The sequence below is a fragment of the Ictidomys tridecemlineatus genome, chromosome 4, assembly GCF_052094955.1.
Source record: "Ictidomys tridecemlineatus isolate mIctTri1 chromosome 4, mIctTri1.hap1, whole genome shotgun sequence".
Taxonomy (NCBI): Eukaryota; Metazoa; Chordata; class Mammalia; order Rodentia; family Sciuridae; genus Ictidomys; species Ictidomys tridecemlineatus.
Window position 1 is genome coordinate 158,659,561 of NC_135480.1, and position 26,773 is coordinate 158,686,333.

The 26,773-nt window shown below is 37.7% G+C and overlaps 1 protein-coding gene across 12 annotated transcripts in view; it reads right to left on the reverse strand.

The window, feature by feature from the left end:
* The window catches only part of Bnc2 (basonuclin zinc finger protein 2), a 413,108-nt gene that overhangs the window by 286,309 nt on the left and 100,026 nt on the right, over nucleotides 1-26,773 (reverse strand). For all 12 annotated transcript variants that reach the window (XM_078047672.1, XM_078047668.1, XM_078047669.1 and 9 more), the window contains one exon: nucleotides 4,764-4,889. In XM_078047672.1, coding sequence (XP_077903798.1) covers nucleotides 4,764-4,889 — 126 coding nt within the window. The remainder of the gene's footprint in view (nucleotides 1-4,763; nucleotides 4,890-26,773) is intronic.

Below are 26,773 nucleotides of genomic sequence, written 5' to 3' on the forward strand. Positions count from 1 at the left end.
TTTGCATGTAACTAACTACACACTGTGCATGTACCTTCAATGAGATCCAATTAGTTCCAAAGAATTTGCATTTCAGTTAGTGTGGGATAACAAGACTATAGGGAGGCAGGATGCAATCCCACCAGCAGAGTAAGAAAGTGTGTTCTTTCTTGTTAGCTCTGTAAGCCGTAATTCCCACAACTGACTGTTTAAAATGTTACTGATCTTTTCAATATTTGGGTACTGAGGTGGGTTTTAGACCTTTTCTTCCATCTTCTAAAAATGAATAAATAAAACAAATATATAAATAAATAAATCACATGTTGATGCAAAAACCAGCCACCATATGAAAAGAAGCAAGTGAAAAGATCTTGCTTTGCATAAATATTTGTGGGGTGCATTTTGTTCTGTTTTGGTTTTAAGTGTTTTAACCGTGCATACTTTCTATTTTGTTCCTTAAAAGTCCCTTGCTTTCTTAAATTAAGTTCTATAACTGGGAGCAGAAAAACTTCACTGAGACTGTTCTTTGTAAATACATATGGTTTTGTGATAAAGGCACACATGCACTACACTGAGAAAGTACTCAAGGAATTTTTTTTTCTAGCTATGTTTCCAACAATGTAAATCCGGAGCAAATATAAAATAAATGTATAGTTTGTGTACACAATTTAAGAATCATCTCCAGGACTTCTGCTGGTTTACAGGACAATACCTGTAATTCCCTGGGTTCAGTTCAGCAGCTGTTAACAGATTCTGTAATCTGTAATGACAGTAAACTGGCCTTTGCTCTTCCTTTTATTCACTATTCATTTTCAAGGCTTGGTTAAGTACAGAGCTGGGTTAAAGATCAGTGGTTTTTCATGTGACACACGCTGGTATTCATCTAATGGCTTGTCAAGACAAAACTGTCCCTGTTCTTGCCAAAATAATAAAAATGACGCTCCACATCACATGACAATCAGCACTTCCTTATGGCAAACAACTCAAGCTTTTGTAATTCACTTATTTTATAGGAAAAAATGTGAACTTCCCTTCTGTATGTGGAATTAGGTTGCCATTCTGAAAGGAAATTTTAATTATGTTTTCCCCTCTCTCAACTCTAGAGCAATATGTAAACTAGTTTCTAATCAAACTAGATTTTGCCATATAAAAATAATGCCGAAACTCAAATTTGTAATGCATTAAGGTATATAACTTAATATATGCAAATTATGCAGAAGCAGCAGGCTGGACTCAGTCACAGAGGTGGGGCAACCAATTGAGGAAATGTCATTTTTCTTGAGAACAAAGTATGGGACTTGCTTTGCAACATCTGTTGGGCTGTGTGAAATGTTAACAGATGTCTTAAGTGGAAAAAAAAAGAGAAAGAATTAATAAAGGAAACCTCCTCTGAACAGATAATCCATCCAAATTTCCATATTCCTGAGGAAAAAAGTTGACAGCAGCCTTTTTCCCTTGTGAAACCTGCCATCCCTGTTTTATTGTATTAAGTTTCATTTTCTATGTGAAGTTAAAGGGAAAATTTTTTTGACTAACTATAAAGAAAAGAGAGAAAAAGTAAAACTAACAATAATTCAAATTCAGGTGTTCCCTTTGTGAATAATTAGATCATAATCTAAGTTGCTTTTTTCCCCTTGACTTACAGATGTAATTTGATGAGAGGAGAGTAAAACATTGATCCTTCTTTAAAACACACATACATACGCAGAGATGAACTATTATTCCACTATTCTGGAAGTTTTATGAAAAGTGAAGAAAGTGAGATTTAAAAGTAGCTCTTATAAGTTCTGATATGAACCATCCTTTTTACTCATGAAGGTACTCAGCTACAAAATCAACTCACCTAACATTTACACCTAAATCTTGGCTTTCCAACTGGCTCCTAATTTTTTTCCATTACCATCCTTGTAAGGGATGAAACACTGTCTTTAATAGCCAAGTGTTCCTGAGTAGTAACATCTGATGGTTGTGAAAACTTTTGGAGTACTAGCTGGATTTAAACTTTAAGGAACCTGGAAAAATTAACTTGCTTATTTAACAATTCTCCTTAGTGTTTCAATTTATTAGACGATCTAGCCAAATCTGAATGTAGCAGCCCTTAATTCAGATTTAAAACATGACACACGCATGCCAATTACTGAACCTAATTTAGTGTCTACGCAGGAATAAATTCAACTTTGCACCTATATTCTTTTATAAGTCTTCCTCTTTAGAGATATCAAATCTATTGCTTATTCTGATAAAAACTTAGGACATGTATTTGGGTTAATAGCATATGGATTAACTAATTCAAAATGCACTTAAGGATATCTGAGAATTCAAATGAGGGAAGAAAACATAGTGCTGTCATCTTCAACAGTCTCAATCACTGTCCCTTATCCCCTGTGAAAGTATGTGTTAGAATTGTACATGTTACTTCCTATTTACAACAAAACGTTTGCCAGATTGCTCTCGCGGCCTGGGCTGGGCATTTCAACATATAGAAGCCTCAGCCAGAACAGCCTGAAGATTTCAGGGGACAAGATCATGGTTCAAGTTATAAATAAGATGTACAGACATGCCTTCAGTTTTTGGATAGTTTTCTGCCAAAGTATTGTGGATCTCAAATCCTCTGGTGTTTACTCACAGGAACACCACATCAGAGCACAGAACAAAAATAACTGCTCTGCCAAAAAAAAAAAAAAAAATCACCTACACTGAGGTTTGGAAAAGTTCAGCACTAATAACATCATTATGTGACCAAGAGAGGAACATGGGCCTCCTAACGTAAGGCTTGAATAAGACACGGGTTTAAATCACTTTAAAAAGTAGCATGCACATCCCTCATGAGGGAATAGTACCTAAAAGCTTCACCCTTCTACAGCTAAAGGGAGAAACCGCTCCGGTTGACACTTGTCTCTGTACCAATTGGAACAATCAATGTGATGCAGCATCTGCTGACAGCCACGTCAGGGGCTTGGTTTCACAGAAATACAGAAAGGAAATATCCAAATGCCATAATCCTTTGATAATGAAAAGATCTGGGAAGGATGTGGTAGATAAGGTAGTTGACAAAATGTTAGGGAAAGGATGGATCCTTAGAATCCGGGTTCAGGTACAAAAGCATCTAAGGTCAGCCTGAATCTCGAGTCTACAAAAGATCAAACATTTTTACCTTACCTGTTTTGGTTTAAAAACAGAAGAGTGATTTTAATCTTTTCTCACATGAAAGCAGTGACAGTGACTTCTTTCTATCATAACTTATAGTCAACAGTTCATAATAAAATCTTCTACACAAAAAGAATCAGTGATGTTTTTCCTCAAATGAAGATGAAGAAATAGGCTAGGGCAGGGGAGATGCATGGTCATTCTTTCATATGACCATGAACATTGCACGACTATAAAAATAATATTAATTTTTAATTTACTTCCTTATAAAAAGACTGTGGAGTGAGAAATTTGAGCCCTAGTTTTAAAAAAATTCATAGTAATAAATTACTGTCAAAAACAAAGATTGAGATTCACAGACAACTAAGAAAATGATGTTGTAGGGAAGGGCTCAATACCTTATGAAATTATTTGAAAAATAACATTGCCTTTAGAATTACTACCGACCAAATCAATACTATAGATGATACTCCTTTATGTGCAATTCACAAACCTAAAAAATAGTGAAATCCTAAGTTTCATCATAAAACCAAAGATTATTTTATATACATATATATTTAAATGAAAAGTGTTCAAACAAAGCACATTTGAATGATCTTGGATATTATTTTCAAAATTAAGAAAGCCAGAAGATGTCAGAAACCTACTAACAGCAAGTTAAAAATAGGAAGAATTAACAAGTAACTTTTTTTTTCTTTTTTTTTTTGGTACCTGGGATTGAACCCATGGTACCTTATTACTGAGCTACATTCCCAGCCTTTTTATTTAGGGCAGGGTCTCACTAAGTTGCTGAGGCTGGTCTTGAACTTGCAAATCTCCTGCCTCAGCTTCCCAGGTTGCTGGGATTACAGGTGTGTGGCACCACACCCAGTTTAACAGGTGACTTAAAGGTCTGAGTAATGATTAGCTACTCAGATCTCAGGTAGGTAATTACCTACCAGTGGCTGGGGAAGGGTATAAGGAGAGCTTTTGAGGTAACACTGCTTATCTCCATCTAGTTGGTGGTTCTAGGTACATTAACCTTGTAAAAATTCATCAGTCTGGGGCTGGGGATGTAGCTCAGTGGTAGAGTGCTTGCCTCGCATGCGTGGGGCCTGGGTTCAGTCCCCAGCACCACGTAAAAATAAATTAAAAAAATAATAATAAAGATATTGTGTCTATCTACAACTAAAAAAATACTTTTAAAAAAATCATCAGTCTGTATACTTACAATTGGTACACTTTTCTGCATGTACATTATTTCAGTTCTAAAAGTTTACTACTACTTTCAGTGGTACTACTACTAGAAACAGTGATAACAGTAAACTATCCCTAGAACTACATGGGAGGAAAAAAAAGGAAAGATAATGGAAAATATAAATAAGGAAGGGTGGAGAAGTGAAGAGACAGATGAAGGCAGGTACTTTATCACAATCAAAATATTCAAATAACGGCCACTAAATCTACTGCTTGCAACAATTTCTTCGGAGGCAAGAAGCGTTAGGAAACAAGCAAATATCTGAGTTTCACAGCATGAGGATGAGTGTGAAAGACAGCAGAAGAGTGGGAGAAAGAATGATTAGGTGAGAGAAACCTTAGCTAGGCCATGAACGCATGTGAGCACATCCAAGTGACTTAAATGGAAAAGAGCAACGTACCTCAAGTTGAGATGCATCAACCCCACAACATGGGACCTTGAAATGTGCTTGCCAGTCTTGTTCACTAAGCCTGCCCTCTGACTTGTAATTAAGATGATTTGGAGGTGGGGTGGGCACAAAGCGTGCCTGTTGAGAGATTGGAAAAGGAAATTACATGTAAGTAATACAAGCACTGAGTACAACAAGACAGACTTTATTTTTAAAAACAGCAATTACAATATACCCCTCTGATCACCCAAACACCTTTTTTAAAAGAGTTAATAGTTTCTAAGGCATACAACAGTCAACAGTTGTATAAATAAACCCTGGAAAGAATAAAAGTAACAAAGCAGGAATAACTGAATAATTTGCTGACTGGTGATGAATATACTTTGGTCCTAACTAGCTCAATCTTTCTATCTCTTGCCCCCTATCTCTGATCCCAGCCCCTAGCTGTGCTGGGGATGGAAACCCAGGGCCTAATGCATGGTAGGCAAGTGCCCTACCACTAAGCTTTACCCCCAGCCCACTCAATTTCTTCTTTTTTTTGGCGGGGGGGGGGGGTCAGTGCTGGGGATTGCATCTAGGACCTCACACATGCCAAGAACAGGTTCTGCCACTGAGCTATACCCCAACCCCTAGCTCAATTTCTTACTTCCTTTTCTCATACTTGTTATTGAAACAGACATCTAAATATTTTAGCCACCGTTAGGGATGTTTTATCAAGGCCTTACTTGCCAAGAATAAAAAGCTGTGAGGAACACAAAAATTAAGACATAGGCTCTGCTCACAAGAAATTTACAATTTAGGCCGGGTGCAGTGGTACATTCCTGTAATCCCAGCAGCTCTAGAGTCTGAGGAAGGAGATCACAAGTTCAAAGCCAGCCTCAGCAAAAGTGAGGTGCTAAGCAACTCAGTGAGACCCTATCTCTAAATAAAATACAAAATAGGGTAGGGGATATGGCTTAGCGGTAGAGTGATCCTGAGTTCAATTCCCAGTACCCAAAATAAAACAAAAAAGAAGTTTCGGTTTAGTACAGAAACCATGCACAAAAATCACCATATATTAAAACCAGAATATGGTAAGACAAACCATAGTGGGATTCTATTTGAGAAGAAGATTCCTTCAATCCAGTATGGTAAAAGAAAGTTTCTAAGAACAGACATGGCCTTTGCTCTGAGAAATGAAGAACTTGTAATATTTCTACGTAAGCGATCCAATTTGACTAGAACATAAGGTAGGGAGTGTGTAGAGCAAAAATGAATCAAAGATGGAGGGCCAATAGACGTTACTATAATAGTAAAAGTCCACTATAAAGAGTGGCTGTTTTCCCAGTGACTGGGGAAGCTAAGGCAGGAAGATCACATGTCAGAGACCAGCCTCAGAAACTTAGCAGGGCCCTAAGCAACTTAGCAAGCTCCTGCCTCAAAATAAAAATAAATAGAGCTGGGGTTGTAGCTCAGTGGTCAAGCACTTGCCTAGCATATGTGAGGCACTGGGTTTAAAAGTACTGTGTTCATCTACAATTAAAACTAAAAATAAATAAATAAATAGGGCTGGGGATATGATATCGCTCAGTGGATAAGTGTCCCTGGGTTCAATTCCAGGTAACAAAATAAATAAATAAATAAAATTTTAAAAGTTTGCCATTTATCCCATTATCCATGGACCATCAAAACTGGAAGATTCTAGAAGTTCATCTGGCAACAGAACATTGGCCAAAGCTAAAATGTGAAAAGAAAGATATGAAGAGATGAACTAGGAAGCTCTTATAATAAACTGGGCAAATGACTACAGGAAATAGGGCTAGGGGGAGAGATCAAGATAAAAGAAACTGTGAAGACAAAACCAAAGGGACAAGAATGACTGACAGGTTGGGGATAACAAATGAGAAGAGTCAATGAAGACACTAGTGCTCTGATAGACTGAGCAAAGGAAAATTGTAGCACTGTCAATAGAAATGAGGATAAACTAGCTTGTGGTAATATATACCAAGCTCAATTTGGGGTACCAGCAGACCCTGCAGATGTCTAGGCAACTAGAAATGTTTAGACAACAGACTAATACTGGAGTCATCAGATCTGAGAACCATCTATATAAACATGACATAAATGGTAAAGAATGTGGCCAATGGTTAGCATCTTGGGGGACACCTTTGGGGAGAAGACAGAAGGAACAGTGTTAACAGGAGCATCAGGATTATCTAATGTTCTAAATGGCAAGGATGACAAAGTTTCAGGAGGTAGGATGGTCATGAGTTTTAAATGTTTCAATAAACAATACTATATTTAGGGTGTTATAAAATCAAGTTTAGCAATACAACAGTAGAAAAGAAACAAACTGGTAACGATCAACACCAAATTCAGAACAATGCTTGAGGAACAGGAGAAAAGAACCAGATGGGGGCTTAGCAGTGGCTGGTATAATATAATTTGAATGGTAACACAGAACCCTTCAGATGGGTCTGTATATTATAGTTCTTAACTTTGGGAAAATGGGTGTTCAATTTAGCATTCCCAATACGTAGGTGGCTGAAATATTTTATAACTATATTTTGTGTTGTAAGAGTTTTCCAATACATGATAGAGAGAATGGAAGGCATATAGAATCCATGTTCCACAGAATTAAGAAATAAATAGGCACTTTATAAAGAAAACATGAAATAATTCTTTGGGAAAAAAATTTGCAAGTGAAGTAAGAGAAAGGTAGTCTGAAACATTAGCAGAGCCTTGGAGAAGTTGTAATAATGAGTTGTCAGGTTTTTTTTTTTTCACTACAAGAAGAAAAAAAAAACTATATGATAGGCAAAGGGGTCAAATCCAGGGGAGAAAAGGATATTAAAGATCTAAGCCAGAGGGGAAATGATACAAAAGGGTCCTAGGAGAGAATGTGGTCAAGAACACAAATGAAACCAGTGTGGCTGTGCAAGCTGGTGATCCCAGCAGGTTGGGCAGCTGGGGCAGAAGAACTGTAAACTCAAGGGTATCCTGGGCACAGTGAGATCCCTTCTCAAAAAATAAATATAGAAAATTTTAAGGTAGAGGTTTAAAAAAAAAAAAAAGAACACAAGTGAAAACATGCCCCTTTAGGAAGAAAAAAATATTTTTTCCCTCAGAAATCAAAGGTAAGAGAAGAAAAAAAATAATAATATATATATTAAAAAGCTCTCATCTTATGAAGTCATTTTAACCATATATTTTCCCTACTAAATTGTACACTTGTTAAAAGGGACAGAATTTATCCATCTTTGGTCATCCAGGGCTAAACCGACACTTAAAACTTAAGATGTACTCAATAAATGATAACTATACAAAAGAAATAATCACCCCAGAAAAAGAAAAGATGAAATTACCCATTAAAAGAGGCACGACAGGAAGAAATCAAGGACTACTAAGAAAAGAGAAAAGATGCCAGGTTCAGTAGCACATGCCTGTAATCCCAGCAGCTGGGGAAGCTAAGACAGGAGGATCCCGAGTTCAAAGCCAGCCTCAGCAAAAGTGAGGCACTAAGGAACTCAGTGAGACTCTATGTCTAAATAAATACAAAATAGGGATGGGAATGTGGCTCAGTGGTTGAGTAACTCTGAATTCAATCTTTGTCCCTCACCCCCGCCGCTCCCCCCCCAAAAAAAAGAATGGAGAAAAGGTTTGGAAAGGGTAAAATGAAATTCAGAATCAATGAGAAATGTTAAATAAAAGAAATGATAGAAAGCAGAAAGGATTCAGCCTTGGTTTCCAAACAAGCGTGTCAAGTCACAAGCAAGAGCCTGTGTCTGAGACAGTGTGATTCAGACTTCCCAGTTTGGGAACTGGCAAGGAGTTCTTACATGCAAAGAGAAAAAAGCATTGCTCCAAAACATACATCCTAATGGGCAACAGCACGTCGTAAACCATTACGATGGGTATTACACAGCGCACCCATGGCAAGTAGTTCTCATAAAGAAAATTAAGACACGGCATTGATTTTGGATGAAATTATTTCATCTTTATTTAGGCATACCCAAATTCTAAGTGTTTACTATGCAGTTTTTTCAATGTCTGTGAACTTATTATTGGCTAGGGAAATTCCCCAAAGCAAATGAAGATCAAGATACTTCATGCTATGTTACATATGTGATTTCAATGAAGGACCAGGAGATGTGGAAGAATATCAACTCACTAACAAACAAGCTAAAGCTGAGAAGAGTTGAGTTGCTCTCCTTACTGTCTGATTCCAACCCCCAAGACTGTAACTATGGTCCAGAGTCACACCAACTCTCAAAGGCTGCATTAATAGAACTCAGCACTTTTAGTCCAGAATACCTCTAGAGAATAGGGAAATGATGGGGGTCCATCACCTGGTCAACATCAGCAGCCCCCAAAGAGTCACCGCAGGGGATGTAGGACAAAGACATTCATCTGCTGCACTGGCAGCCACTACAGTGTGCCTTCCTAACAGAGTCCTTTCTGTGAGGACCACTGTCTAAGTGACCTGACACAAAGCTTTATAAAGCAGCATTAATACTGTGGGCCAAAATGAGATTGATCTTTGAGCTTCGTGGTCTCCTGTTGTCAACAGTGCATTATAAAACCAATACTAAATACTTTATAAACAGGTCTCCCTACAGTGTATTAGAAAAACGGTGCATATTTCATGCCCCATAGTTAGGTAGCCACATATCCATCAGACTAATAAATTATTTATTGGGTACTCAGAAGTGCAATAAGAGTCAATAAACTAACTTCTGGATACTTATAAGCTACTATTTCCCTGGAAAATTATACCTGAATGATAAAACTATCTCACAAACTGGATGGGGGATGGGAAATCCCAGCTCTCTCAAGTACAGTGTTACAAGGAAGCACAGGGCTCATGAATGAGAAGGGAGAAAAATCTCTATCCTCTGTAAAGATTCTTGGTTATTAAACTTACAGAGAAGGCACCACCCAACCCCATGCTCGCTTCCTTTCTCCCGTGTATAGATTTCTTTGGTTCTACTATCCTTGGAGACAGATCAAGGATATAAAAACTGGTGGAAACATTTCTAACACACCCTGACTCAAGCCAGATGACAACTACTACTAATGGTTTGCACTTGACATCTCCAGAGAAACTACACAATGGCTTGAGTGTTCAAGCTTTCTGCTACAATGCACAGTATGGATTCGGAGCTTATGAATCTAAGGTTTAAAGGCTCACTTTTTTTTTTCCTTCTATTTTTGGTTAAAGCTCTCAAGCCTGTAGACACCCTGTGATACAGTCCCTAGTGCCCGGTCTAACATGATCAGGCATCTCATTCCTGGTTCCACCCTTCTGAAAGAGGACCTTCTGTTCTGGAATGGATTCCAGCCCATCAAGAAGGAATTTCTTCAGCTGGGAGTTATTTCTCAAACTATCAGAGGCGTGGACCTTTGTGTAGTATTGTGGGTGCCATGGTTTCACATGCTGGCCACATTAATACTGGAGAGCAAGCATCTGTAACCCACAGCTGTGTGTGCTCCAGCCCCAAAGCACCCGCAAGGCTGATGCCAATGCAAACCACTCTTCCCATCCCACGTTGGAACCACACTGGTTTTCTTCAGGAGCCAGGGGCTGAGATACAGTTCTGAAAATGAAGGTTTTGGGTTCTTTCCCTCCATGTGATGGGTATAGACTGTTGAGGAGAATACTGCCACAGGGACTGCTCTTTCCTTCTCCCCCATCCCTCACCAAGTGGATAAACCATGAAGAGTTTATAGTGTCAAAGGGTGTTTGAAAGCCTCTCAGGGGAATGACCAAAATGGATAAATATATAGGTTTTTTTTTTTCCCACAGTGTTCGTTTTTCTTCCCATTGTCTTCTACTTTTACCCCATATGGTAGAGTTAAGTGTGAAAATATGGTATGTGAGTAGAAAAAAAAGATAGAGAAATAAAGGAAAAATATGGGAGAGACTTGATTTCACATCTCTTCTTCAAAAAGACCTCCCCAAATCCTAGAAATCATGAAAGCTGACATTAAAAACATGAAATGAGACTAGTTACTTTGTATTATTTTTGCTACTACAACCACTACTGCTGAGATGATTATTCATATTAATGAGTTTGGTATGTAGACAAACTATAAAAGACGCAGTCTCTGACCTCAAGTACTTATCTCTGTCTTTTGGGATTTACTCCTCCTGCTAGATTTACTTTTATTCTTCATACCCTTGCCCAGAGGAAGTGATCATCACTCAGGACTTGGACCCTTTCCATGGGTGGGGTTTAAATATGGCAACAAGAAGAAAGAGAACTTTTGCCCTTGGACATGAAGTTGGCCCCAAAGCTCAGGATGTCTAGTTTGTGACAAAAAGAAATACAAACTCCCTGTGAAAATTTTACACTGGTCTCACTGAGCTCTGTCAGGAAAAAAAAATAAAATAAAAAATTCTTACAAAGTGTGAAAGTACATAGTATTCTAGTACCTAATCACATCAAGCACATATAAGCACAAACCATGACCTGCTACACTAAAAGCTGATGTGAGACCACAGTCTCTACCCACCCCTTATAATCAGTTATTATGTATTGCATATGTGCTTAGAACATGTGTAGAACAGATACATCCGGGGAGCCAATGGTGCCCGGTAGTTAAATGCCAAATTTAAATGAGAGTATTTGGGTTTCCCTATCTTAGAGACATTTACCATTTTGTGGGAGCTCAGCAAAACTGTTACACAGCTAAAACTGTTCATCCCTAGAATGGAAAATGATAGTATTAGTTCACATAATTGCTCAATTAAATGTTTTTCTGCAAAAAGGGAGAGGTATATAGCTCAGTTGTATAGTGCTTACCTAGCATATGCAAAATCCTTGGTTTGATTCCCAGCACAGTGTGAGTGTATGTGTGTGTGTGTGTGGTGTGTGTGTGTGTGTGACAGAGAGAGAGAGAAGAGAGAGAGAAGAGAGAGAGAGAGAGAGAGAGAGAGAGAGAGAGAGAGAGAGAGAGAGAGAGAGACAGACAATGAGAAAGAGAGAAAGAAAGAGAGATCTCAAACTAGATCCCTGCAAGCAAAGTGTGGCCTCACATACATTTTGTATGAATGGGCATGTGTGTTTAATTAATAACCAACATGAAAAATTCGAGAAATTTTAAGTTAAAATATGATTATCAGCTGACAGGGTGGGAGGTTGTAGGGAGTGGCAAAAGGTAAGATGTCAAGGAACTGTAGATAAGGCAACAAAATCTGTGTTCCTTCCTGATAGCAATGGGTGTGGAGGAGTGGAAGCTGCTCTCCACAGCATGCGATCTCGGCTGAGCAGTCTCCACTACTCCCCAGTGTATTATATCCCACCTGTTTCCCTCAATTCATTATTTGTCCAGCCACTATAACCATCTGAGTTTGTGACATCTGGCCTGTAAGTCACTCCATATTAATCTAGCATATATGGAGAATTCATTCACACATAAATGAAGGTCATATTTAAATAAAATGTCAAGTACCAAGAATATTTTCTATTGCCTTGGCTACAATTACAGACATGGGCTTTGTGATAGCTATTTCAGTAACAATAGTTCTCAACTATATTTTTAACCAATGGAGACTTTGTTTTAAAAGATGTTAATATTGAATATACAGTACAAGAGTTATAGTGTCTGGCCCCCTTGACCTCGGTAGCATGAGACATCTACATAGAATTATAAGGCTGTACAAAAAAAAATATTTGTTTTTTAAGGAAACCGATCTAATCTGATTGCTTGATCATACAAGGAAACTGAGGCATGATCACAAAATGAGCTGGTGACAGAGCCTGAACCATTTTTCAGGGCCTTGGTTTCCCAAACTACTTTTACACTGGAGTTCACAGTGGTGGTCCCAGGGATTGAGAATCAAGTAGAATTCCAGAGTTGCCCTTATTGACATATGAGAACAGGCTGCTAAATTTTCACGTAGATTATAAGCAAGGAGACTTCACCCTGGTAACTTGAAATGAGCCATGTTGGGAATACTTACCAAGAACAGTCAGCAAATGCTACAAATCAGAGTTCCTGTGTATAACACCAGGAACCAGTTGTTCAGTTTTTAAAAGCACCATCACACTGGATGAAATTTTGACATATGGCTAAGTTAGGCATCTTTACGTGGTCATATGATCAAGTATGTGTCCTTGTACTCCCTTCTAGAGCTCTCAAAGCCAAGCCATAGTCTTTAAGAGTTACAGAACAAAATAAATCTATGTATAAGTTTGGAGTCCTTACTATGTGTAAAGCATTGTTATAAGTTTTGTAAGATGCAGTTTCAGTAAAACCACCATATCCAGACCTCTTTGAAATTAATAATTCTGGATAGACAGAGTCTAGGGGATGGTACCTTACATTTAATGAACACCTGCTATGCGCAAGGTACTGGGCAAAGCATAAAGTATTTTTTTTCATTTGTTCTTTACAGGTCCTATGAGAGAGGTATTATTATTCTCATCTTACCAATAAGGAAACTGAAGCTAGGAGAATTAAGTCTCTTTACCAAAGACTTATATTAGTGTCAAAATGGGAATTTAAGACCAAGCTGGTCTTATTTCAAAATATGTGTTCATCCCAATATCCTGTACTGCCTCTCTAGGTTTCTATGATATCAGACAAGAATTTTTCTTAAAGGTGTTGTATGTTACCTTATGTCTTTAAATAGGACATATCTTTCAGGACAAAAAAAAAAGTTTTTTTTTTTAATACCAATTGATATGGAGTTATACCTTCATGGTTTACGGAGGGAGCAAAGAAAATCTGATAATGCACTATATTTTAAATTCACCAACTACCATTTTATTCTTCCACAGTTAGTTGTAATCACTCATTGTACAGCCAATGTCTGCCTTCCCCCCACGTCTACAAAATGTTGCTATTTTACTATGAGTCTTTCCAAAGTAATATTAAGTGGTCACTAAGAAGAGTGAGAAAAAGTTAATACTAATAAGAAACACCTCCAAGTAAATTGTAAGTTAATGGCAAGATGCAGAACAGTAACCTAGTATATGACCATTTATATTCAAGAGAGTGAAAGAGTGGGAGAAAGAAGATGAGAAAAGAGAAAATAAAAACTAGGAAGGAAGTTGTAAGATCCTTGTACGTTTTTGGCTAGGTCGCTTATAGAAATACCTTCTGGTACTCAGAAATCTACTCTTAGAAGGCATGGGAAATTTGTTTTCTCTAAGCTTCAGTACCCCCACCCCCCACCCTCTTTTTTTTTTTTTTTTTTTTTTTTTTTACTTTTTACAATGTGTATATATTAGCAATTAACAAAATTAAAAATGAATGTAGTCTAATGAGGGCCCTAACAACCAAACAGAATTTTAGAGTTCATCGAACTAATAAGCAAAATGGGAAGCTGGTATCTAAGCATGGAAGCTTTCTTTCATGTCTCCAGCACGCTCAAAGCACTATCTTTGCCTAGTTCTCAACTATGCTCATATTAGCATGGTGTGAGATTAAAGTGGGGTCCTCTAACTGTGCCTGATTTACAGTATAGTTGGAGAGACTATAAACACAAGTTAAAACTAAAGACGCAAATAACTGCTTACTTTTTCTTACTAAAGAAGTGCCACTAGTCAATATGCATTGCTACCTAACACTACTTCAAGGACCATAAATAATTTGCTCACAAGAGGGCTATAAGTTGAGTTTTGTGTGCTAAAGAGAATATCAAAAGGCAAGAGAAGAGAACATTCCAAATGGGCAGGGAAGCCTGAATAAAAATAAGTGTAAGGAAGCACGGTTCCTTGGATAGAGAAAGGATATTAATCGGTAAGAGATTAGAAAGAGAATATATAAGCAAACTGGAGAGTCCTTGAAATTTGGACTTCTTAGTTTCTGAACAGAAAGGTAAAATTGGAAGTTCTGTTTCAACAGTTAGGAACAGTGTACAGTGTTTATCAGAAAAGAGAAGCATCTGAAGCAGAAATATTCAATTAGGGGATTTGTTTTTATCCAAATGTTCACTTAGAATTTAAGCTCCAAGAGCAAGGGAGTTTGGTGGGTTTGTATCTGTCCGTCCACAAGTAAACATCTGACACTACTGTAGGCACTAATAGAAAATGAACAGCCCATCACTGAACCCAGGACCAAACTAACAGTAAGAAAAAAATTTTGTTGTGTTTTTTCAAAGAATCTATAAGAACTGATGCCTATGGTTGAAGGAAAAAAATAAATATCAATACATGTATATATACAGTTAGAATATTGCTAGCAGGAAAATACTTTCTGAAATTAAAAAAAAATCATCCAACACTAAAAATATGCTCTATCCTTTATTCTTTACCATATACTCCTGACAGGTTCCCATCCAACAATATATGGCTCACCACTCACCTCTAAGTTGACCCTGTCATTTCACTCGGTACCCACCGCTCTTGCCTGGCATTATAAAGACATTATGCATAGTCTACAGGTTTGACAAGGGATCATCTGTCCATGTCAGATGGGAATGGGCATCTCTCCAGAATGCCTGGCATACTCCATCAGTAAATGTAAATCTTGCTCTCAAACAAGCTCTATAATCTGCTGGATTTCTGCAATTGAATGTTCCTCTCATATAGATCCCAAACTCAATCTCTTTGAATTCAATCGTAACATTCTTGCCATAATTGTTGCCTGTCCCATTTCACCATTTTCATTAATGAACAGATAATCTTCCTACTCATCGAGGCTTAAAAGCAAATTCATCTATTTCACCTCCATATTCTTACCGTGTTTGGCATGGTGCCTAAATTTGGTTAACTTAATGAACACCAGATGAATAAATGAATGATAACAGTAACTCAGGAGCGTCCAGGCTAGGAAGATAAATTCAGGGCATGCGTCCCTTGACTGTTCCTTCAGCAGTGCTGGCAGGCATTCCTAACTGAGCACAGAATTTTTTTTTTCTTCTGGGCCACCTCAGCCTCTCAAAGCATTCATCACCAGTCAGTAAAAATTCATCCACAAAATAAAACGTATTTGTTATCCCCGAACTATGTCTTTTTTTTTTTTGAGTTCCAAGTTATTGTCATTTAAAGTTTTCCTAGGTTGAGGCCAAAAGAAAAAAGGCATTAAAGTCCAAATTAAGCCTAGAACACAAAAATGTACTTCTCTCCTATTGTGCTCAGACTTGATAAAGACATCAAGCATACTGTGAGTACCTGAATACTAGATGAAAAAATGTAAAGTGAAGAGTTCAATTTCCACTGTCTCTTTAGCACACAAGTACTAAATTCTCTCAAGGAAAACAAGGTGCCTTATCTCAAAGACAGCAATGAAATCCCTCCATCCGAGTCATCTCAGAATCCATCTCTGTTCACTTTCAAGATACCCCCTCCTTCCCAATTTCTCTTACACTGCAGATTTATTTTTCTCAAACAAAAATTGAGTAAATATCAGCAGGCAAAGTGTAGGCTAAGGCAGGAAGATCATAAGATCAAAGGCCAACCTAGGCAATTTTGCAAGACCCTGTCTCAAAATAAAAAATACAAAGATCTGGAGGCATATCTCAGTGGTAGAGTGTCCCTGGGTTCAGTCCCCTAGTACCGCAACAAATAATAATAAATAATAAATAGCAAACACTGTGGAGAATCACAAAAGAAGCTTTAACAGTTTCTTTTTTTAATATTTATTTTTTAATTTTAGGTGGACCCAATATCTTTATTTTTTATGTAGTGCTGAGAATCGAACCCAGTGCCTCACATATGCTAGGCGAGCGCACTACCACTTAAGCCACATCCCAAGCCCCAACAGTTTCTTTAGAAAAATCAGATCAAGCCAGGTTCAGTGGTGCATTCCTATAATCCCAGCTACTAAGGAGGCTGAGGCAAGAGAATGGAAAGTTCAAGGCCAGCCTGGGCAGTCTAGTGAGACCCTGTATCAAAATAAAGTTTTTATAAAGAGCTGAGGATGGAGCACCTGAAACCTCAGCCTCGACATTTTGATAATCCTTATCATATTAAAACAACTGTTTTTCAGGATAGTAGTAAGTAAAAAGAAATGGCTCATGCTGTTGTACACAAAATAACCAGCTGACTGAAGCTGTGAATAACGGTTTAATCTTAGAATAAAAATTCTCATGTAGTCTTGGAGAACAAGTCATTTTTACAAATGACTTGGCAATCACACATTTCAAAGACAGCCTCTTAAATTACCAGATTAAAAAAAAATGCAAGTTACACAGAAACCTGGGTACTTCTTTTCTAGATGCTACCCCTCTCCGAATGAGCACACACCTGTAAACAGTCTCAACAATCATTTTAAAGAGAAAAGACATCGAATAATTTGCCATCTTTATATAAAACAAAGAAATCGCAGGAGGAGTGTGAGCTGGCAAGTCAGCCAAAGTGAAATGCATTCCACATGGTTAGCAGCCAGCAAGCTGAAGAAGGGAAGAAGATCTGACACTTAGGGCTTCAAAAACGATCACAGCTACTAGGCTCTACTCTCCGTTTTGACTCTGGATGCACACTGTAATAGTGACTAAAACTTATGGAACTGCACAAAGCCTAATGTCAAGAATGTTTCCATGTCCCTTAATATCATGCAAACACCCCAGGTCAAATATAACATGACACTAATAGTCTGGAAGCAAAGTGGATGACTAGAATTGTGTACTTTATTTTAACAGATCTAATAGATTCCTCTTTGCAGTGGTTGTGGGAAAAGACATGGCCTAGTTTGAACATTAACAATGGTTGTTAAGGTAAAGCTTAATCCCAAATGTGTTAGCATAAAACTACCCACTTCAAAAAGATTTTAGAGTATATTTTATTAAATCCTGAAATGCATGTCCTGGTAAATTTCTATATAAATTTGATTTACAAATTCCACTGAAAATGTGCCACAGCTGGCAGAATAAATTACTACAATAAATCATTATTAAATAACTGTAAATCTTTAAAATGACATAATGCCTAACTAAAAAAAGTATGCAGAAGTGAACATTTGGTAGAAGAAAAGCACTCTTCACACAGGAAAACAAATTATAAAACTTACAATGCCAACACTACAATGTGATTCAATGACTAAACAGGGAAATAAAATTCACATAAATAGTACTTAAATCTACAGTGGAGTTGTGTTCACTATTGCATCAAAACAAACCACATGGCAAAGGGTAAAGAGACTCAGGCTTTTGACATTAATGATCACACTGACAACGGGTTAGTCTTATGCGTAGGGCTGCAACCAATACTTTGCTAGACAATAAAAACATATTTCAGATATCAATCACCAAGACCAGTTAGCCCTTCCTTCAATGCTTCATAAATATTCTTCTAAAATAATCTCTTTCTCTACCTCTACCCTCTCCTCTGTATAGAACTCCATCTGACTTCAAAATAAACTTTAAAAAAAAAAACATAAGTTACATTCTTTTTGATAGGGAGCAGATGGGTAGCTATAGCAATCCATTACTTTAGATATCACTTGATGTGAATCACTCCAAACACCCCTGCCTTATTTAGCTCTCCCTAGCCTCCATTTGTCAAAGTACAGACACTTGGTACTCATGTCGCAACCAACAGGGCTCGTAGCTCCAGCGAGCAAGATGAGCTCCAGCAAAGCGACAGGCCCCAGAGTGCCTGCTTACAGCATGTGATTGCTGCTCCTGCCTCTCGGGAAGGGTAAATTATTAACTGACACTTTCACAACAGAAGAAGGGTCTAAGATAAACCCATTAAAACTGTTAGTCTACCGAATATTTCACACTGCCAGTGGGTAAAATCTCTGCCCAGCTCATCACTGCCTACTCTTGTTTGTATTTATATTTCAGTTCACAGTCACTAGTCTTCATAAAATGAAAAGACGTCCCTGAATGCCACCACTAGCCATTTTTCTATTTGCCAAACTCTGGTCAGCAAAAGTGTATCTTAGTAAGTACCACTGTCTCTTCCAACCCATGCAGGATTCACTAGTATAGGAGTCTGATTCAAGAAAGTTGCCCTCACCCAACAGGCGAGCAAACTAAGCTGTCCAAAACACTAAAGGGCAAAGATGGCCTTATGTTAGTCTACCTCACAATATTTTTATGAATACAAATGGGACAGTCTTTGTCCCCCCATATTTCATTTTCCAATTTGTTATAAGAGCAAAAAGCTACCTTTTTCAAAATGCAGCAGCTGCATCACTAAGATTATGAACAACTGCATTGCATTACCCAAGAGGCACAATTTAGGGCCCCATGGTCAGGTATTTCTTCCCAACAAGATATTTCCCCCATTGCCTCCACTTCCAGTCCTTGAAAAGCCATTCCTTGAGTACTGCCCACTCTCGTGGGATAGCAAAGCAGCTGCGCTATGGCCTCAAAACCTGACACATTGCACACCAAATAAATAAGCCAGTGAAAGGACACCTAACTCTGCAAAGGCGAATAAACATCTAAATGAAAATATTTCCGAATAAGCAAAATTTCAAAGAGAGAGAGCAAGACAACCTGAGACAACACAGTTCAGAAGAAGAGGGTCAGACACAGCATCAGTGCAGGGAAACAGGAGGAAACCAATTAGAATGTGCAATTCCATGAACAAGAAGAAGAGCTCAAGGGGAGACGCCACCTAAGCACAAATACTTACTAAAACGTGGCATCTAGATTACAAGAGTAGAATGACCTAAATTTCTAGCTACATTACTCAGAAATCATAATCAAAAGATGAGAATGTTAGCCACTGCTAGATCATGAGCTCAATACCAACCACTTAGGGTAAACTTATTTAACTCTGATCAGACAACAAAAAACAAAACCTTCTCCCTTCTTCTCTTCCCTACCTTCTCTCTCTCTCTAAACAACCCAGTCTATTCTGAGGCTTCAATTCCCAAATGTCTGTTGATGAGCACTGAATCCCCCTCTTCAGCCTCTATTGCTCTTCTAAGCAACTCATGCATTCCTGTCATCTCCAAAGCAATGTCTAACAGCAACTTCAAACTTGACAACTCCTCAAATGTGTCCTCCAAACAGCCCACCTTGGAAAATGACACCATCCTCCATTAAGGGCTTAGAAAATGAATTCCCCATTTATATATAAAAGACTATTTTATCCTTCCTCACTTTTCTTGTGAGTGTTTCCTTGGAGACATAATGAGTCTGAGTCCTTACACCTTTGGAACAGAGATAAATCTCTACAGGGATTAAGCCCAGTCTCCAGTTTTTACCATGTAGAGATATCTTCAACGTCATATATGGAAATCAATTCGGATATGTGAAAATAAACCTCTGAGTTTAGTTCAAGCGTCTCTCATATGAGGTAAGGAAGATCATCACAGGGAGCAGCCCTTTGTCTCTGGAGATGAGAAGCTAATGTACTTTATTTATCCCGCTTATCTGTATAAACTATAGGGGATTTTGTAACCAACTCTTCAGCCATTTTTGAGGTATCTTTCATACATATAAAAACTTTCAGTACCTACTCAATAAATTGTGTTCTGTTGTTCTCCTCTATGTAGATAAAAGTGCATCTCTTCATTGGCAAGATCATTTATTTCCCCCAACAATCTTTCCTGGCCCCTTTGGTACCCCACATTCAGTCAATCTCCAAACCTTTCAAGTCTATCTCCTAAATACCTCTGGATCTATCTATTCTCCATTCCTTTGGATATCACTGTGGTATAAACTAACATTTTTTGACACCTGAAACAACATCCTATTTCAACTTCTTGCATTCATTCACTTTTTCTCCCTTCTAACTTATTCTCCAAACTACAGTTGATTTTCCAAAATCCTTTAAGAGGACCCTACGATATTTGATCTCTGCCAATCTAATCAGCTTCATCTCCTGACTCCTCTCCCAGTGATCATATATTTCTCTTTGCTCCAGTCATTCACCTTGTTTTAACGCCCCCCACCCCCGCCCCTTCCTGAACCACCTCTCGTCTTCGGAGATTGTTTCTTCACCTGAACTAGATGAGGTTGTTACCTATTTCTACAGTACCCTGCACTGCTTTCCAGAGACTGGGCTTAATCTCCCCTATAGGTTAGTAAACACCACAATGGCCAAGCTCTTTGATCCTATCTTCTGTCTGCTACAGATTTAATAAATACAAATGGGCTGAACACAGTGGCATACATGTGTAATCCCAATGACTCCAGAAGTGAGGCAGGAGGATATTAAGTTTGGGGGCAGTCTCAGCAAGTTATCAAGGCCATAAGCAATCTAGTGAGACCTGCCTCAAAATAAAAAAATTGAAAGGGACTGGGGATGTAGCTCAGTGGGAAAGCACCCCTGGTTCAATCACCAGTATCTAAATAAATAAACACTTCTGATTGTTTATCCCAATGCACTAGCCAGTACAAGAATCAACTTAAAAGCTGATTAAAATTATGTGGATTTACCTGTTTTATTGTATGCATTTAATGCAATCTTACTTAGGTATTTTCCTATATGGTATAACATTTTGAATCTTGTCACTTTGCACCTAACAAAATAGAAAACCATGATCTAAGGGACTCAAATTGCCCATCATGGCTGGTTCTGGCTACAGATTAACTCAGTTATGCCCCAAGTTTGAGTCCAATAAGCCCTTATGAAACTCTTTGACAAATGTAAAACATAACAGAATAAAAAATGTAAGAAATAACCACTAAAAGTCAGGAGATGCTTCTTCAGACCTGACAGCAAACAGTTATGTTTGCACATCTCCAAAAGCCCCTTTCTCAAAAATGCATCATTAACAACAGCTAGTGCAAATGTTGACTATGAAATTTTATTCATTTTTTTCAATGATAATTGAATGCCTGCTACATTCCAAACACATGGTAGTAATGGGATGTTTGATTTTTTAAAAATTACAATTGCAAGGCTACAATTCATTGTTATTTGAGTGCAAAATTAACGTACAAATCCATATGAGAAGTCTTATAAATTACTAAGTATTTCTACATAACCTAAAAGCTTTTGTTCTTTATAGTATTTAAAGTTCAATAATAATTTTACTCAACAAATTACAAACACAATGTAAGGTGTACTAGTTTTCTATGGCCACCATAACAAATTATCACTAGTCTAATGGCTTAAACAAACACAAACTTATTAGCTTACAGTTCAATTAGTCAGAAGTGTGACATGGGTCTCACTGGGCTAAAATCAAGATGTCAGTAGAGCAGCAATCTTTTCAAAAGGTGCTGAAGGAAAATTTATTTCCTTGCCTTTTTCAGCTTCCATAAGTCATCTACATTCCTTGGCTTGTGGCCCCCTTGCTCCATCTTCAAACCCCAAAACACTGTCTCTCTCTGACCATTTTTCCCTGAATACATCTATCTCTCCCCATACCTGGGAAGGGATCTCAGCTCTTAATAATTCATGTAATTAGAATGGATCCACTCAGATAAACTTGGGCTTAACTTTCCCATCTCAAGGTCCTTAGCTTAATCACAGCAATGTCCCCAAGATTACATATCCACAGATTCTTAAAACTGGCTGATAATGAGGGGGTCATTATCCTGTTGACCACACAAGGCATGCAAATTTTTCAGATTTCCATCCTCACTCTGTGAACTAATAATATTTCTAATTGTCTGCTTTGTGAAATCTACTTTAATATTTCGCCAAGGCATGATATATCAATCTTACTATCACAATCAGATTCTTTGAAGAACCAATTGGTTTTATTTATACTCATACATATGCAACTAAACAGACATTTTTAAAAATTATTACTTAATTGGTCTTTCATTTGAATGGTAAAAGTATTCCACATCAAAGTTTGTTTCTGTTATAGATTCCCCAGGGAATTTGTTTTGATTTTACCAGTGATAAATTCCAGGAAACTAATTCATCTCAACTGGGTTGTAACACTTCACTTCATGTTAATAGTTTTCGGTTCAAACCAAAAAGTGATGTAGAGAAAAGGATTACTTGTTACCACTGCACCAGCTGGCTATAAACTCGCACTCCAATAGGAAGGAAGATGTGACTTTAATGCAAAAATCAGCAATGAAAATCAAGGCATTATATTAATTGCTTATAGTATTTTTGTGCTTTGTTATGAAAGATTTCCCCCCCGCCCACAGGAAAGTTGGGACCACATCTGAAACTTGTTTTATTTTTTAAATTTATTTTACTTTCAATTATTTATTTTGTGGTACTGGGAACAGAACTCAGGGTCTCTTGCATACTAGGCAAGTGCCCTATCACTAAGCTACATTCCCAATCCCTAGAGCTTTAGAGATAATATGCTTACTTAATGATGTTTGAAAAAACTTAACAGAAAGATTAGTTATTTTTAAGACTTTGGGGTCAAAAAACAACCACCCAGTGAATTTTTCCTCATTTTTAAAATTCTGAAATCCTATTATTTTCATGAAAGTAAGTTTTCAGACTGGAAAGGGAATTACCAGTACCTATATAAATCAGTCTTACTATCCCTGGCAATACATAAGGAGGAAAAAGAAATACTAAACATAGCTTTCAAAGAAATCTTCAAGAGAACAATCATTCTTAACCACGTCATTTATATATAATTTCAGCTTTATTGTTATGTATTTTAAATCTGTGAAGGCATCTCACAACCACATTTAAATATAAAAATAGCATAAATATAGAACAGCTCAATATTTGGAGACAGAAACTCTTAAGAGCTAAATATTTTCTGAAATTTTATTCACAATGAAAGTGTATTAGCTTTACAACAAGAAAAATCTATAGCCAGGTGGAGTGGTGCAAACCTGTAATCCCAGCTACTCAGGAGGATGAGGCAGGAGGATGGCAAGTTTAAGGACAGTCTGGAGTTAGGGAGACACCTTGTCTCAAAATTTTAAAAAGAGCTAGGATAGTTCAACGGGGTCAAGGTAGACAAGAAAATATACTCATTATTAGATAAAATATAAATAGCCAACTTACTCAATAATTTCTCCATCCACATTTTGGTCTAAATCATGCATTTCTCAATAGGGATGACACTATTAAGGTTTTATGTTGGCTTATAGTTCTTCAAAGCTCAACTCTACCAAACAGAATCTTACGTCTTAGGATTTAATGAAATTGTGCGGAGGGAGGGTGGAGTAGGAAAAAAAAACTTAAGCCATCTAACTAGAAAGGCCTCTGCTTGAGAAATGAGTGTTCCGTAGTTGACAAAACTGGACATGTCACCAAGTTACATTTACATGTCTCATGAGAGTTATCAGTCCAGAAAAACATCAGGAAAAGTAAAATTTATCAGGTACTCACAGTATCAAAAATTAAGAAGAGTGAATACATAAAGTCACAAGAAGAACCAATATAGTCACCCTCATGAGTTTCAGAAACTTAAAGATAACTTTACAAGAATGACATCTGTGAGATCAAAAGAACCTGCAACTCCAGGAAGCACACTCTTCACTGAAGAAGGGTTGATCTATTTTTTCATGGACATCATCAAGTTGGTGCCATCCAAGGCCATATGGAAGTGCATCACCTTCTGGAATATTATATGAGGTGTGAGGGAGGAAGTATTTAAGACGAAATGCCAGAAGGGGCCCATCCAGGAAATAAAATCGTCCTATACAAAATGCCTTTGAACACTATCCAAAGCCATTCAGAGATCTTTACCCATTCTACCCCCATTCTTCTTTTCTTAGAGAAATAGCATTTTTAAAAAGAAAGAAAGAAATTGAAAGTGGTAAGTGGGGTGCCTCAAAGTCCACAATCCACTTCAAAACCCCCTGAATATGCATTTGACAGAAAGGGGAGATGAACTGTGAGACAGGCTCCAACAGACTTCACACTTTAGGAAGCTCAACACAAACAGCAGCTCCAAGGAAAAGAACTGGCAGTGACCACAGCTCTCTCTCTCCTTCATACCTCAATTTGCTATTTTCATTTTTTTGTGTTCTTTCTTTTATTTTGCTTTGTGCTTCCCAAACCGATGGAGGCAGGGAGCAACAGAGCCTGGCCTCAAGGGGTACTTGAGATGGAGATAGAAAACCCGACCTCTTACGGTCCCCTGCCAACTTTTCAAGTCCATAGAACACAGTCTGAGATGATCAGTGTTAAAAAGTGCCCTCGTTTGTACATGGCACTGTAATAAAGTAACAACAATGATAACAATAATGAAGATGCCTTGTATCTCATACCTTACTTAAAGTGCTTTAATGACTCTAATGGATTGAAGCATCCCTATGAGATCAAAGGCAGATATTATCATTTCCAGTGCACATAACAGAAAATCAAGGAAGAAAGGTTAAGTGACTTGACCAAGCCTCATTCATCAATATGGTGATGTTCTGATAATGGTTAAGGGGCTGCTAGTCCCTGTGCTGCCTACATGGCTGCTCACTCAGTTCAACTTGCAGTCAAATCCAAAACAGTCAGAGGGTTATGGGGAGCAACATTGGCATTAGAAAACAGATTCACTTGTGTCAGAGCTATGTTGCATGCCTGTAATCCCAGCAACTCAGGAGGCTGAGGCAGGAGGATTGCAAACTCAAGGCCTGCTTAGGCAACTTAATGAGACTGTCTCAAAATTTTTAAAAAATGAAATAAAATAGAATAGGGATGTAACTCAGTGGTAGAGTAACCCAGAGTCCAATTCCAATGCCCAGGACTGGAGGGGGCGAGATTCACTTTATTTTTTATCAGTAAACTGACTTTTATACAAAGCAATTTTTTCTTGTTCATTTCAAATATTTATACCACCCAAATATTACAATGCAAAATCACCTTGAGATGACAGTGATTTGATGTGAAGTTAGAGAAGGAACAAAACATGAAATACAAGGGGACAGAAAGCAGACCCTATCATTAGCATCTTCTCCAGGCCAGTGGGAGGGAAGAAAACTGCAGAAGCTGTTACTTCCAAATGATAAAATCTAACCTTCCCACATCTCCTTAAATCTGCTAAAGATGAACACAACACACCCAGCAAAAGAATGCTCAAGCACCATGTCACAAGGGGCAGCAACATCATCTTTAATCAAGGCCCAACATTTGAAAACTGCAGAGCTACATTATGTCCTGGCCATGGTAATAGTTGTGTTTCATGCCCTCCTAGTATAAAAACTAATCACTCCCCACTGGAAGGCTATAGCAAAGGGAGGGGGGATAACCTGATCCTAACATGAAGTCCCTTTATTACTTATTTATTTGAGTTACCAAGTATGTGATCAGAATTAAAATAAGAGCTGGGACTGGTTCCTAATAAAAGTTAACCTTGCTCTCTTTCCCACCCACACAAAAGTAATTCTGTTTAGAAACCTTCATTTTTTTGGCCCCAACTCATTCTTGGGGTGTGTAGCTCAGTCACTGCCAGTAATTGCTTCCATACAATACCGTGTTTTAAAACATGCTTGTATACTTATGATGCATTATATTTATATTACATTTAAAGTCCACAAAAGACATTCATGTTTTATTTTCTATATTAACAAACATAGCCCATGTACATGTACCAAAGAAGTTACCAAAAAAAAGGACTTTAGTTCTATTTGTATTATCATATTTCTCTCTCTCTTTTTCTTTAAGAATGCTTAGTCTCCTGAACTTTGGATAAATAATTGGAAACATAAACTGATTCATCTGGGAAGCAACTGAACCTAAAAATCTGTGACAAGAAGCCATGAGTATATATCCTGTCATGTACCCAAATTATTATTACCCAGGTCAGTATGCCACAAATTGCACCAACTAATAATCATTTCACTTAGAGAAATTTCATTGGCTCTTTTACAAGACTCACTTTAATATAACAAAAATATAAAACTCACATTAAAAATTTTCCTTCTTTAAAGTTACTATATAACTTTTAACTCATCTGCTAGTTTATTAATGTAGCATGATTGTATTTACCTGCTTATAGTACACTTTTATAAAATGTAGAAAGTAAATTTTTCCCCTATTTTAAAAAAGTCACATTATAAGATTTAGTATCTACTACAGTTTAGATCTGGACTGTCCCCCAAAGATCCCTGTGTTAAAGGTTTAGTGACCCGCCCGCAGCACTCTGGTGAAGTGGTGGAAACTTCAGTATGTGAAGGATACCAGAAGTTACTTAGGTGGTTGGAGGCATGCACTTGAGGGCACATCAGGACCCAGGTCCCTTTTTGTCTCTCTGCTTCCCAGTGCCATGGGGTGAACATGTCCCTTTCTTAGGGCACTTCCACCATGAAGCAA